A 13,843-nucleotide genomic window follows, 5' to 3' on the forward strand; every position below is an offset into this window, starting at 1 on the left:
TACGGAATAGTCGTCTTTCATTGCAGAAGAACTGACTTTCATTGCAGAAGAACTGACTCGGAATGGTCATTGTAATTTTGTCGGACGAATGAACACGGTTTGGAATTCAAAGAAAAACGAAGTTTGTCACAAAGAAACCCTGCTCAAATTGATGAGCAAACAGAAAGAAAACACTAAAGGCTATCATGCAGGGGCAGCGGAACGGGAAGGGGTGCTGCGGCCTCAACTACCAGTACCTACCTTTTAGCAAAAAGAAAAAAAATAAAATAAGGAAAAGAAACAGCAACAGTATCAACAACAACAATACAAATATCAAAGACAAAAAAAAAAAAAAAGGCACCAGAAAACGTTTCGAGAGTTCCACCCAAGAGCTGGAGAGGAAAATTGTACAATAATTTCAATTATTGCGAATAATTATTCATAAAAGTAATGGTGCCGCCATCGCTGGATTTGGGAAGACTGCAATCCGTTGCGGTTCATGAGGTCACTGGAAAACTAGGAAACATAAATTTAGCATAATGCAGCCTATAATTATTTTCTGGCATAGTGAAAGAGCACTTGACTTAGCTCTGTCAGGAAATGGTGGAATGATGTCACCGTTAATTCATGTCAGTATAAAGTCGAGGAAACGGGCATTTATTGTAAAGATAGTAAAATGTTTTGTGTCCACATTAACAACAAGAACAACATCAGCCAGAACGAGAACAGCAATGTTGTCGACACATTCTCTATTGTCCGCTTCTCAACGATGAGGGCAGCATTGCAAAACACTGAAATGGCGCTGAAAGACAAACTCCTTCAAACCGAAACTCTCACCAACGTCGAGTAAAATTACCTATTTGACGTCTCGTCATGAGTCCTTTATGAGCCTGTTTTCATGACTATTATCTCAGTCTGAAGCACACAGTCCATCATGTCTAAATGTAAGTATAGTATAGATTTCTTTCATAAGGTTGATTTTTCCGAAGAAGAGTAATTGCACGAATTTGGAGAGCAAACACGGATACAAATATGTGGGACTGTAGGAATACGACGGTCGAAGTGAGTGAGATTTGCATAATATAGACTTCTTGAGTCTAGTTACATTGGATGCGCCGGATGTGGGTATAAAGTTAATCACAACTTATTTGCCCCTCGGTGTCGTCGAGATGCCATTAATAACTTTTTGTTGGGCGCTGTGCAGAAATCGTATTAGGCCCTACATGGACAAAGAAATGCCCCCCGCTTCGGGGCTGTATTTCGTTTGTTCTTGTCGTGACCACGGTGACATGACTCCAGCCCAGAACGAGTGATTCTAGAGTCTAGTCTAGTCTAACTTCAGTTAGACTTGAAATTGTTTACAGATGGGCTCTCAGCTACAAATGGTGGCAACTTATTCCACTCACTATCACTCTCTGAGAGAAAGAGCACTGTCTCACTTTGGACTTTACATGTTTCTTCACTCGACTTCAGTATCTTGAATTTTAGACAGAAAGATCCGTCTGTCCCGAGGACTCTTTTGTATTTTGCCATTAACGCTGTCCTCCGTAGACAGACGGAAGGTTGCAGTACCCATTGCTGTGTGGATGTTCTTAACCACTGTCTCTATGGAAAATTGGTGAGGTACCTCACCCTTCTCGATTGCGTCTATAAATTCACGGCCCTAGGTCGGCAAATTTAAGCTTGATAATAGTTAAATCAACTATTCAAGAATAGACTACACTCACCAGATTAATGAATAATCCAATATTTCGGTAGAATTTTCAATGCAAAACACACATCAACCAGCCCGTCGCGTCGTCGCGTTCAAACTGCAGAAACGTACAGTATGAATCTATTAGCCAATCACATGCGAGGTAGTTTCTACGTGTTTTTTTTTACTAAATAAAGTACCTCGCATGTGATTGGTTTACAGATTCAAAATGGCGACCTACGGCTAGCGAACGGCGATGTTGTGATATGGATAAAATTTCTGCATTATAACCGCGTTACTGTGAGTATTTCGATTGCAAAATGTGAGAAATTAACCCCAAATATTGCTGCATAATGTGTCATGTCATGTCAAACTTGTTTGAATGTAAAAAAGCTGTCTGAAATTTGGTTTATCGTAACGTTTGATCTGTGCGCGTTGCTCCACACAGGAGCTGGGATCATTGACTTCGGTCTGTATACGGAGGGGATCCGTGAAGCCAGACGCAGTCTCCGCGGAACATTCCCCGACGGACAGATACAGACCGATCTTTCGGTCAACTTGAATTTATGACCATGGTCCATGTGTCCTCCCTCCAATGAGAACTCAAACAACTCTGAAGACTTCATATCATCGATCCCATTCACAAGAATCACAATCTTAAAAATCTGTATCATATCGGCTCTCTAGTATGCCATCTGTATATGCCAATGAAGGCAATTTCAAGTGATTAAGTCTTGCTTCATACATTAGAGGTCTGAGTGGACGTATCAGTCTAGCTCCTAGTAGCTTGACGCTGTACATTCTCTACTTCCGAGGGCCTACAAAGTTCTTCTTCCAATGTGGATGCCACACTGAAGAACAATATTCTACAGTCGGTCTTACAATAGACTTGTACAGTTGAATAAACCCTTTTTCATTGAAAGTAGAAAATGTACGGTTAATAATTCCGATCTTAAAATTTGCTGCAGTACAGCTTGAGTCCACATAATGAGTAAAATCTAACTTCTTGTCATAATTTACTCCAAGATCTTCTTCTGCATAGCAGCTAAAGTTGTGAATTGTGTAATGTGAACATGAACTGTAGCTGTAAACAGATCTATACACAGCCCAGTAGCTGTATTTCGCACTGTGGCTGGTCGGGCTAGCTGTAACATAACCTGTAGGTCAACAGTCAGTTAACTCACTGTAGAAATACAAAGGAAAGTGAGATTAACAGAGCAGAGCAGAGAAAGACGTGAAAACTTTAAATTCAAACCTGTTGTTGGTGTGGACTTTGTAGGCCCCTATAGGGTAAGAGTACCAGTATTTGGTCACTTTTCAATACTCACCAGTCAGTAAGTTCTACTGTCACAACACACGCAAATCACATCAATTCACATACTTGCACACTCATTCACAACTTAGCCCCCTCCAAAAATCCATCCAAAATCCCAAATTTCACCATCAAAAGTGCAGAATCGGCGCGACTTTCCAAAAGCGCGCGCGGATTAAGCCCAGTTTTAAGAGTACGGGTCACCCAAAAAGCGCTAAAAATCGAGAAATACGCCGTTCTCTTGCGGGATTTTTTGCTTATCGCAAGGTCGGAGTGTGATGGTTTCATCAAAAACGCAAAAGAAAAACAAAATTTCCGTACATGCAGTGACTCAATGTACAAGGGTTGAATGCAAGTGCCGATTCCCCGGTATTTGGTCACCAACGGGCGTCGCCACATACCCAATGCAATTTTGTGCCAACAAGGTAGTGCGCGGTGCATTTTTCAGCTGCTGTGATCCCAAGCGTGAACACACATTGACTTTGAATGCGCACATCGCGTGACGGAATACTGGTTGCGGTGATCGTATTCTGGGGGATTTCCAAGTTGATATATTTTGGGATTTTGTGCAATTCTGTGAGATATTTAACAAAATTAATGTAAATTGAGATTAAAGAAATTTTATATATTTCACATACATTGCTGTAGATATGATGTACCCGGTATGTATGTATTATTTTAGTTTTAAAAATATTGTTGAAAAGCTTAAATGACCGAATATTGGGGGTTTTACCCTAAATGCACTAGAACTTGAGGCAGACACTATTAACCAGCTTGAATTGTCGATCCATTTTCATGTTTAAATTTGAATTTAAATCCTGGCTTGAGACATGTTGTTAATTAGTGCTAACCTGTCCAACCAGACGCCTTGCGACACTTGTGTACAGCGACAGGGCTACAATCGCAATCTAGTTAGTTGTTAACATTGTTAAATTTCACTCTTGGGTCTTGCAAACTTCTGTTTATAATTTCTAGCTTCATATTATTTAGAGTCTAGTCTGCATGTCTGTGTCGTGATTTTCTCATCCTATAGTCAGATACTAGACCTAGTCTTGGTCTAGAGTCTAGTCTCTAGAGACATTGTAAGGAACAATACTAATGGGATTACTAACATAGATTTTAACATAAACATAAATTCTAATGTGAGTCAACATTTTACACTAGCTTACAGATGCAGAATGATAATATCTCATACTAAAGCTGCACTGCACTTTGTATCATTTACTAGTGTCCAACCGCCAGCAGAAGTACCTGAAAAATAAGTTTTGTTTCCTTTCTGATCAGATGATGGCATATTGAATGTAAAAGCAAATATGGCAAGCTGCCCATAGTTCGACCATTACGCTGTGCTGTCCAAAATTCCACCGCCTTCTACATAGTTCTACATACCACCTATGCTTTTGTGCACAGTCAGTAGATGGTCTACTTGTGTTGAATTTTGGCATGGGAGGTCCAACTAGAACCTTGGTGCGGGTTTTTCAACTAAACCTTCAATTAAACGTCACAATACATTGTGGATTGGCTGCAATGACTCTTGGTAAAGATGCCCTACAACTTACAAGAAACGTCACATAAGTTCAGGCAATGACTTGTTTTTGGACAGAAGCACTGACTTTATAATCAGCTTTACTCTAATTCTTATAATAAGTGTACAGTTTAGAGCATCCTTGTTATACAATGTACAGCCATCATTCCATTCATATATTCAGTACAGTACCTAGTACCCTATTTATCTTCCCTTCAAGATCTTAGCATCTGTTAAATAAACCAATCTTATTCTTTCTCCTAGCATCTCTGTGGCAGCATCCATACGTGAATGTCTTCAAGCATGTGAACATTGGAGAATGGAGGAAAGCAACCAAAGAAGGAGAGGTCATGTCCGTCATGGTGGGTTCAGCGTTCTAACTTCTCTTAACCCTTTGAAGACAAGTCCCGAGTATACTCGGGCAGGTGTCTATGGGAAATGCATGTTATAGCAGAATCCGCTGTTCTCAATGGGTTAACTGTAGTCTAAGACCCGGTTTACAGTGCGAGGCTCGGCCGCAGCTCGGCCGTGGCCAAGCCCGGCCTTTTCTCAGTGTAAAAGCAAATTGGGCCAAATGCGCGGCCAATTTTAGTCCCGATGGCTTCCAAACCCTCTAACCGTACTATTTCGCTATTCAGGAGATTAACCCCCACAATATCGAAAACTAGTATAGTTTAAGGTGGTTTTGTCCTGCAAAGGATTTTTCTTCCGGCAAAGGCCCGAAGAGTGACTTCATTGCCATGGAATCCAGTTGGCAAAAGGTCTGAAAACCAGACTATACCAAATTGCGTTGTTTACAAGAAGAGCGCCACAACAACAAAATATTGAAAGGTTTGAATTAAAAGCGTTGCCGAGCCGGGCATTGTAAACAGGGTCCAAGAGACATGCCCACCAACATGCCATGCATAAATTATGTCAGCTGCATAATTTATCCTCATCCCTGCAGTGCGTATTTGCTGTGCAGACACGCCTTGCCTTTGCAAAGTTTATAGCACTCGTGCGTACATGAGAGATAATTGGCTTGAAGTATAATGAACTGACCTTGTATTTTTTGCCTTATAATGATGCACTTGCTTTCTAACATTTTCAAAAGAAAAGGAATAATGGCAAAGAGAAGTCAGTTCAGGAGACTCCTTGTATTGTTGAAAATACATGAAGTACCCCCTGCCCTATTACTGTATAAGTGGATGTGTTGGCATGAGTAATTTTTCGTGCTCAGCCATGTAAGATGAATTTTGTGTGTTTTTTAATTCTGCTGAATCGGGACGTTAATTACTGCAACATATGGCTTGCAAAAATATATGCATGCTTTCATTTTCACACTAGCTACTGGTTTGCGCAAAATGCGTGAAAATTTCCACAGTGTCACAAATTCTCACTTATACTGCGTGTGTTATAATCATGCTTTCTACTCCAATCACATACCCCACCTTTTCATGATGGCATCAGGACAAGGGACTCAAGTGTACAGTGTACCGCATCACTGGCTCCATACCAGCAGGGAACTACATCCAGCTGCCTCGTACCTCATCCCAGTCCCTGGGACTGACTGGCAGGTTCCTGTATATCCTCTTCAGACCCATTCCAGGCAAGGTAGGAGGACTTGTAAACGTGGATACATTCTGCTATGTGTGTAAGAGAGGTAATATGAGTGCATGGGATGGTTGAATCGATGTGTACATGTTTTTATTGTGTTTGAACGAGTGTGTATGTGAGTGTCAGTAATGTTTGGTTGAGAGAACTTCACTGGATTATATACACATGTATTTTCAACCATTTCAGTCTGACAGCATGTGTCACTCTCCTTGGTATACTATTTGGAAAATGACATCATTTTTATGACAACTTTTTCCAAATAGTACACTATATGTGAAATGATGTCACAAATCAATTATGAATGGCATTGTGTGCTGCTTCATACTGTCACATTGTCAGATGTCACAAAGCAATTTAACATTGCACCTGCTGTGTATGATCACTGTAGGATCCCTCCACAACATCACATCCATCTCACAACTTCTAGCCTCATTTTTCCCATGTTTTGTGTAATATTTAAAATCCAAAATATAAAACAAATGTACTCTGCCTAATTTCGAGTTTCTTGTTCAAACTATAGGCCTCGGTACCTCCATTAGTACTAGTCACTGTGGGGCTGCGCCCCTCAGAGAATAGTGCTATTATTTTTGGAGTCACCTCTGCCCATGGTTTTAACCAGAACTGTAATGCAGTGCTGCTTACGCAGGAAACTCTGTGGCCACATGCAATACATGCCTTGGTGCTTTTTGTCTCTTCACAGTATTTTGTCACCCACGTCGACGTTGCGAGCCAAGATGGCCTGGTGGTGCGGCTGTCCTTCTCCAACCTCTTCAGGGAGTTCAAGTCCACTTCCACCTGGCTGCAGTTCCCTTTCGTCTGCCCTGCAGGGAAGGGCTCTGTGGAGAGGCTCACTGCAAAGTCAGCTAGGAAAGGTTTGTCTTTAGTTTGTTCATATGTTTGTTTATTTTACCTCTCTAGGCATGGTCAGACTTGCAAAAGATTGAGAAGTTTAAGATCGTGATCTTTAAGATCTCAAATTTTTGTCGAGCCCACCGGAGGTGAGGGGAGACTAAGGGATCGCCTGTGGCATCTGTCCGTCCGTCCGTCCGTCCGTCCGTCCGTCCGTCCATCGTCTGTTCGTAATGCTACAAAAACTTAAATAACTCTTTACTCTGGACTTCAATTTCAATCAAACTTCGAGGGAAGAGGAGTCATACAAAGTTTCACATCTTACCATATATGAAGGTCACCTCAAGGTCAAAGGTCACAGGCAGGGGTCAATGAACTTTAGGGCCCAATGTTAAGTTTTTATGGCGCGTTTCTATTATGGGTCATAACTTTTGATCCATAACTCCATTTGTGACCAAACTTGGATGTTAGATGTCCCTTGGGGAGTGGATGGTCACCAGAAGGTCAAAGGTCACAGGCAGGGGTCAACGAACTTTTAGAGCCCAATGTTAAGTTTTTATGGCGCGTTTCTATTATGGGTCATAACTTTTGATCCATAACTCCATTTGTGACTAAACTTGGTTGGTAGATGTCCCTTGGGGAGTGGATGGTCACCACAAAGTCAATGGTCACAAGCATGGGTCAACGAACTTTTAGAGCCCAATGTTAAGTTTTTATGGCGCATTTCTATTATGGGTCATAACTTTTGATCCATAGGTCCGTTTGTGACCAAACTTGGATGGTAGATGACCCTTGGGTAGTGGATGGTCACCACAAGGTCAAAGGTCACAGGCAGGGGTCAACAAACTTTAGGGCCCAATGTTAAGTTTTTGTGGCACGTTTCTTTTTTGCCATAAATTTTTACCCTTTTATATCTCTTTTTATCTGTTATATCTCTCTTTTTATCTGTTATATTTTTTTTTATCTGGTATGTCCCATTCGCGTACAATTTCTTGTACGCGAATGGGCGAGACACATTATGGCACTTGCCTTGTTGTTAGTGTGACCGCAAACTTCCCGCAAAACTTCTCGCAAAGCTTCCCACTTCCAACTCCCAACAAGGGATATTTTTCCCACTCTTTCCAAACTTCTCGATCTTTTGCCAGTGTGACTGCTGGAAGCTGAAACTTAGCAAAGTTTGTCACATGGCCAGCCCTCCACTTGTTTGCAGGGCCATTGTAATGCAGAGGTATTTGTTGTCATATCACAATAACTAGCCATTAGACAGCATACTCTTTCTTTTTTCTTGCACACTTGCACAGTGACCCAAACCTCTCAATCCAAGCATCGAGAAGTTTGACTGCCAGTGTGACCGGATGACAAATGATTGTGAAGACTTCGCGATCTTAAACTTCCCTTTTGTTTGCCAGTCTGACTGCACCTTCTCTCTCTCATATCAGGGTTAATTCCAAAGAGGTTATATACTGTAAAACCAGAATTTTTTCCATGTTTTAACTTTGCAAATTTCATGAGAGCCAAGATTCTTGAAATTGAAGTGCATGCGAAAGTTCTTGTCTTCCCCATATCATATTATCCATTGAATGTCAGTGGCAATTCACATAAATTTCATGCCACAAATATTTCTGGTTTTACAGTATATAGACTAGTAGGTACTTGCATGCTAAAGATGGTGGTCAAGTATATGTACAAGATAATTTTGTGCAAAGAATAAAAGCTTATAGGTCAGGTAAAATTTTTCTAAATAAAAACTCAGCATCAAGAGAGACATCCAGCCATAACACAAGCCCAAATGTATATTGTAGAAAGTTCGTTAGAGTTCAAGGGTTACTGCACTTCGTCCAGATATACAGTAGATGAGGCTCTGAGAAAAAGTCCCTTACTGCTTGTGAGGAAAGCCATGTTGCATGGTGGTGAAAGATCTGTCTTTGTTGGTCTCAAGGCAACAACATCTTGTCTCCTACCTCTGTGCAGATCTCCAAGGCCCCGCCCCGCCGAGCTCCAAGTGGACGTTGCTGCTTCTCGACCTCCAGTACATCTTGTCCATGTACCTTAACTGCAAGTACCGCTACTTGAAGAGTGTCCGCCTCTGTGCCAACATGTACGTCAAGAATGTTTTCACAAGCGACATGCAGTACGAGCCGGACATCTCGCTGCAGGACGCCCGCGACACGGGCCTCCTGGCACAGGGCGTGGCCCCGTTGCCCCGGGAGATGACCTTTAAAGTGCCCAAGGGGGAGAAGTGGATGGACCTGTATGACTACATCAGGTAATGGTGGTGTGGGGATAGTTACAGTACTGTAAAACCACTTGTGCAAACTGTATGAAAATCATGAATGTTTGTTAGGGTAAGCTTGTCTTTTGAACGATGCCCTTTCTGTAGCAGTAGAGGAAAACGGATGAGTTAATTCCGTAAAAAAACTGTTCATGGGCATTCTATTTCATAGCAATTTCATTATTCATTGGCAAGAGGTTGGGACTTTGGATGCCATTAAATTACAAACTTAGATATCTGTTAAATCTAGTCTAGGGCAAGGCACTCCCAATGTAACTCAATTGAACTTTCAGCAATGTAACATTGAAAACTTATTTAGATTTGCGAAACCTCTTCAATGTGCAAACTTTTATTTGCCTCTGTATGCTAAAAGCATGTTGTGGCGTTGTGATTCTTTATCGATTGTGTGACATGATTCGACTTGAAGTGACAAATTGTCATTGCATTGCTCAGGTTTCCATCGGCTGGGACCAAGGTCCCTTTCGACTCTGTGCAGCTGAACAACTCTGGTCATGTGACAGGCGGGGGAAAGCAGGCCCCTGGACGAATGAGCCCAGAGAGGGTGTCCCCAAAACAGGTCTATGTGAGTAGTGGGGGTTGTTCCCAAAATTTGAAAGTTTATTAACTCAGTCACCCCATTTGGAGTATGTGAGTTCAAAATCAAAAACAATATTAAAAAAAAACAAATGTTTGTGTAGAATGGCAAAAGTGGATTCAGCTTGACAAAATCTAAACTCATTTCACAATACAGAATTTGGTGACACTAAACTTACAAGTACGCGTAGCATAGGCAGAAACTATGGTAAAAACACAAACATATGCACAGAAAGGTGAAGTGTATGTAAATAGTGGGGTTGTTCTCCAAAACAAGTGTATGCAAGTAGTAGGTTGCTCTTTTTTTTCTGACAAAAACAGGTCTATGTGAGTGGTAGGGGTTGTTCCAAAAACGGGTCAACATGAGTAGTGGGGTTTCTTCCCAAAAACAGGTCTATACGGAAGGGGGGGGGGGGGAAGAGGGGGAGGGGATGTTGCTCCCAAAACAGGTCAGCTTGAAAGTGCTAGTCATTGGAGAACTTAATGCCCCAGTCACATAGACATCCCTAATCACCCTGGACTACCCTGTGTTGACGCTTGGACATCCTTGGACTTCCGTGTATGTCTGTGTAGATCCGGGGACATCCGGGAGGCCAACACGGCAACTTTTGGATGTCAAAAACAGCCGGCGTCATCCGGGGATTGCCGTGTTGGCAAAGCAATCTGGGATGGTCCGTTTGGCTGCCTTGTAGCTGCCGTGTTGATCGGTATAGATGCCGTGTTTGTTCGTGTAGACGCCGCGCTCTTCCGGCCTTATCCGTGTAGCTGCCGTGTTGATACCGTGTGTACAGTCATATCAACGCTCGTCGACACTCCATCGAGGTCGAAACTATCTCGGATCTCCCTGGATCACTTTGTAGATCTGGGGTGATCTGGGGTGATCTGGGGTGATCTGGGATGTCTATGTGACTGGGGCTTGAGAGTTTGCTTTCTGTCAGACTGAACATGTCCTTGTTGAGAAAGAGAGAGAGAAAGAAAAACATATTTAAGAATCAGTGAACATGATATTTGTCTTTCAACTGACAGTGTTGTCATATCATATCTGATTGAATAATCATTCTCCACAGAAGTAACATACGTGATGTAATGAATGATGCAGTTGCTGGCATTTCTCTGCAAAGTGCAAAAAATGAGCAAATGGTATTTTCTCTCTTTTTGTTGTAGGTTAACAGAGGAGACTCCCATACATCAAATATGTCGGTGACGACGGCAGCGAGCAAAAAGGTTTGACCAAGTCTTGTGTTCCACTCTCATCAGAGAGGCAGTCCTAGTACAAATGTGTTGTCACTTTGACTCCAAGGCGACTCTCAGCCTTGGTTTGGGCTTGCATCTGATTGACCAGTCCACAGAGATTAGACAAGACAAGGGCTGCTGTCATTATATAGAGCTCCTGAGGCTTGGTCACTCATGGACTGTTTGTGTTACATTTGATAGATTGCATATTTACAGTGCAAGCACCCACATATTTTAACCAAGTACTATACTTTGCTTGACCAATGTGCTTGATTTTCCCCTTTTGTCATCTTTATTTAGCCAAAGGATCTAAGCATGTTTGTTTCACACAGTCCGTGCCATTTGGCTTCATTCCATAAACATGCTTTAGTGAATTTGGGATTGAATCACAGAAGGCACCCTAGCCCAGGAGTTTTGACCCAGCAATACCCTGTCATATCAATACTGTCTGGAAACGTGAGCATTGCAGTGATGTTTGAGTATGAACAGAGAGCACCTCCACATGCCACAATAGCAATCCCACTCCACTCTATCTATCTGTTTCTCTTTAAATTTCCCCTCTCTCCCTCTCTTTCTGTCTGTTTTGCCCTTTCCCTTTCGTTCTGTCTATCCCCATCTTCCCTGACTCTCCTGCCCCCACTTTGTCCGTCTGTATATCTTTCTTTCTCCCCTTCTCTCCCTCTCTGCCTCCCAGCTTCCCTTGTTTTCTTTATTCCCAGTTTGATGATGATGATGATGATGATAATGATGATGATGGTGATGAGGATGATTATGAGGATGATAATGATGATAATGATGATGATGATGATGATGATGATGATGATGGCTTCTTGTATAAGGCCAGTATCTGCCTATGAAGTACTCTCCTGGCCCTTCATTTAGAATGTCTCCAACTTCAAATGTTCAGTCAATATATGATGTTGAAATATTTAATTTCCATCATACTGAGTCTGTTTTTTTCTTTCTATCTCTTCTTCCTCCATTTTTCTTTCTTCATGTTTTTTCTCTGTGCTCCCCTACCTTCCCTCCATCCTCTCGCTCTGTTACTTTCTCTCTCTGTCCATCTCTTCTTCCATCCCCTTTCTCACTCCATCTCCACAGAAGAAACGTCCATCTAGACCGAAGGTGTCCACGGAGCTGCCCGCAGTCGGCGTGAATGGTGACGTATCCCTTCTGCAGGGTAGCCAGGGGGAGGTGCATGTGTTTGCTCAGCCGGAAGATGACATCACCATCCACAGGCACGACGATACCACAGGAATGGTACGTTGAATGCATGTAATCAAATGCACTTGAGTTTCTGACGCACATGTGTAATCTACAATGTATGCTGCCAGCTTGAACTGTTCACCCGATTATTGAATGTTGTGCTAGCTTTATGAATTAGAATGTTTTTTCTTGCCACCGGCTTTTTAGCCTATGGCAGATTTCTGAATTGTCATTTTCATGGCTCAGTTAGAAAGCAAAACATGAGTGGCTCCATAGTATTTGGATGATGCATATCACTGCTGAGAAGCTATGAATACATGAAGATGATTTATTGTTTCCTGAAAATCAAGTGGATATGATACATAAGTGCCACAGTTGTGTCTGTATTTCAAATTTCTTTTTTTGATGAAATTGGAGGTCTAAGATAAAAGACATTGAAGTCGTTACATGTAAAGGTCATAATATCCACATCATTGTCAATACTGTGAAAAATGTTGTGTTCAAGTACGCTTTCTGTACCAGCACTTTTTGGAAGGCATGTGACAAAACGTTTCTTTGTATTTAAGCAGAGATGAAGAGCATTTTCAGTCATGTTATTCCACATCTGTACTTTTTTCTTTTTTTTTTTTTTTTGGGGGGGGGGGTATACAAGTAGCAACAATATACTTCTTTTTTTTCAGACATTTTTCACATTTTTGTTTTCTTTTTCCAGAATTGTCAGGTTTCATGACTCAGATAGAAAGCAACACAATGTGAATGGTTGAATTGTATTTGGGTGAGAATTTATGAAGAAATAAAGATAATGTGATATTTCATGAAAATCACTGGATATCATATGATAAAATAAGTGCTACAGGTGTGTTTTTATTTCAAATTTCTTCTCTTTTTTTTTTCACCTTGCTTTATGAAATCAGAGAAGATTATATGCATTGAAATTCTCACGTTGAGGTGATGGTGCCCGCATTATTCTTTATACTCTCTTGAACGTTATGTTTATTGATGTTTTCTGTACCAGCACTTTGTTCAACACCTGTTACAAAACATGAATTCTTTGTTATATAAGCTGTGATAAATGGCATTATTTTTTTTTTAGGCACATTATGCAACTTTTCCTCCATTTTGTTATTATTTTTGTTGTTATTCAAGCAGCAACAATCCAAATTTTTTTTTCCTGGCATGTTACATACTTCTTTTTTTTGTTGTTGATGTAGGAGCATAGATGATCAAAATCTGAATTTTGTTTACAATCATTTATGATTGAAATACCAGAAATGCTCAGAATATTCATCTTCCATTGAATTGCACGTCTTGTAAGCAGTCGTCAACATTTGACAAAGGCACAGTTTTATTGAATAATTTGGATTTTTTATTTAATAGATCAGTATGTGCCACCATATATCTAAACGAGATTTTTGTGTCTCCCCCTTAGACAATCTCCACCAAGGTATCAAAACCAGCAGTGAAGCAGCAGCATCGAGATGAGTTCTACAAGGTATGTCATGATTAAAGAAACAGCCAAGGCCTCTTCAACGCTTTTGTCTTAAACATTGTATCAAATATCGCATAGCCTCCACTATCTTACTG

General features: G+C 41.2%; 1 protein-coding gene across 1 annotated transcript in view; it reads left to right on the forward strand.

Moving 5' to 3' along the window:
- The first annotated feature begins 785 nt into the window (after positions 1-785).
- The window catches only part of LOC139710345 (WD repeat-containing protein 90-like), a 65,258-nt gene continuing 52,200 nt past the window's right edge, over positions 786-13,843 (forward strand). Inside the window, exons 1-9 of the mRNA XM_071622267.1 lie at positions 786-923; positions 4,774-4,871; positions 5,959-6,102; positions 6,806-6,977; positions 8,926-9,220; positions 9,680-9,809; positions 10,985-11,044; positions 12,155-12,313; positions 13,689-13,751. Of these exons, the coding sequence (XP_071478368.1) occupies positions 914-923; positions 4,774-4,871; positions 5,959-6,102; positions 6,806-6,977; positions 8,926-9,220; positions 9,680-9,809; positions 10,985-11,044; positions 12,155-12,313; positions 13,689-13,751 (1,131 nt within the window). The 5' untranslated portion in view covers positions 786-913. The remainder of the gene's footprint in view (positions 924-4,773; positions 4,872-5,958; positions 6,103-6,805; positions 6,978-8,925; positions 9,221-9,679; positions 9,810-10,984; positions 11,045-12,154; positions 12,314-13,688; positions 13,752-13,843) is intronic.

Source organism: Diadema antillarum, unplaced genomic scaffold, assembly GCF_040938485.1.
Source record: "Diadema antillarum isolate AM-2024a unplaced genomic scaffold, OU_Dant_1.0 seq00001523_RagTag, whole genome shotgun sequence".
NCBI lineage: Eukaryota > Metazoa > Echinodermata > Echinoidea > Diadematoida > Diadematidae > Diadema > Diadema antillarum.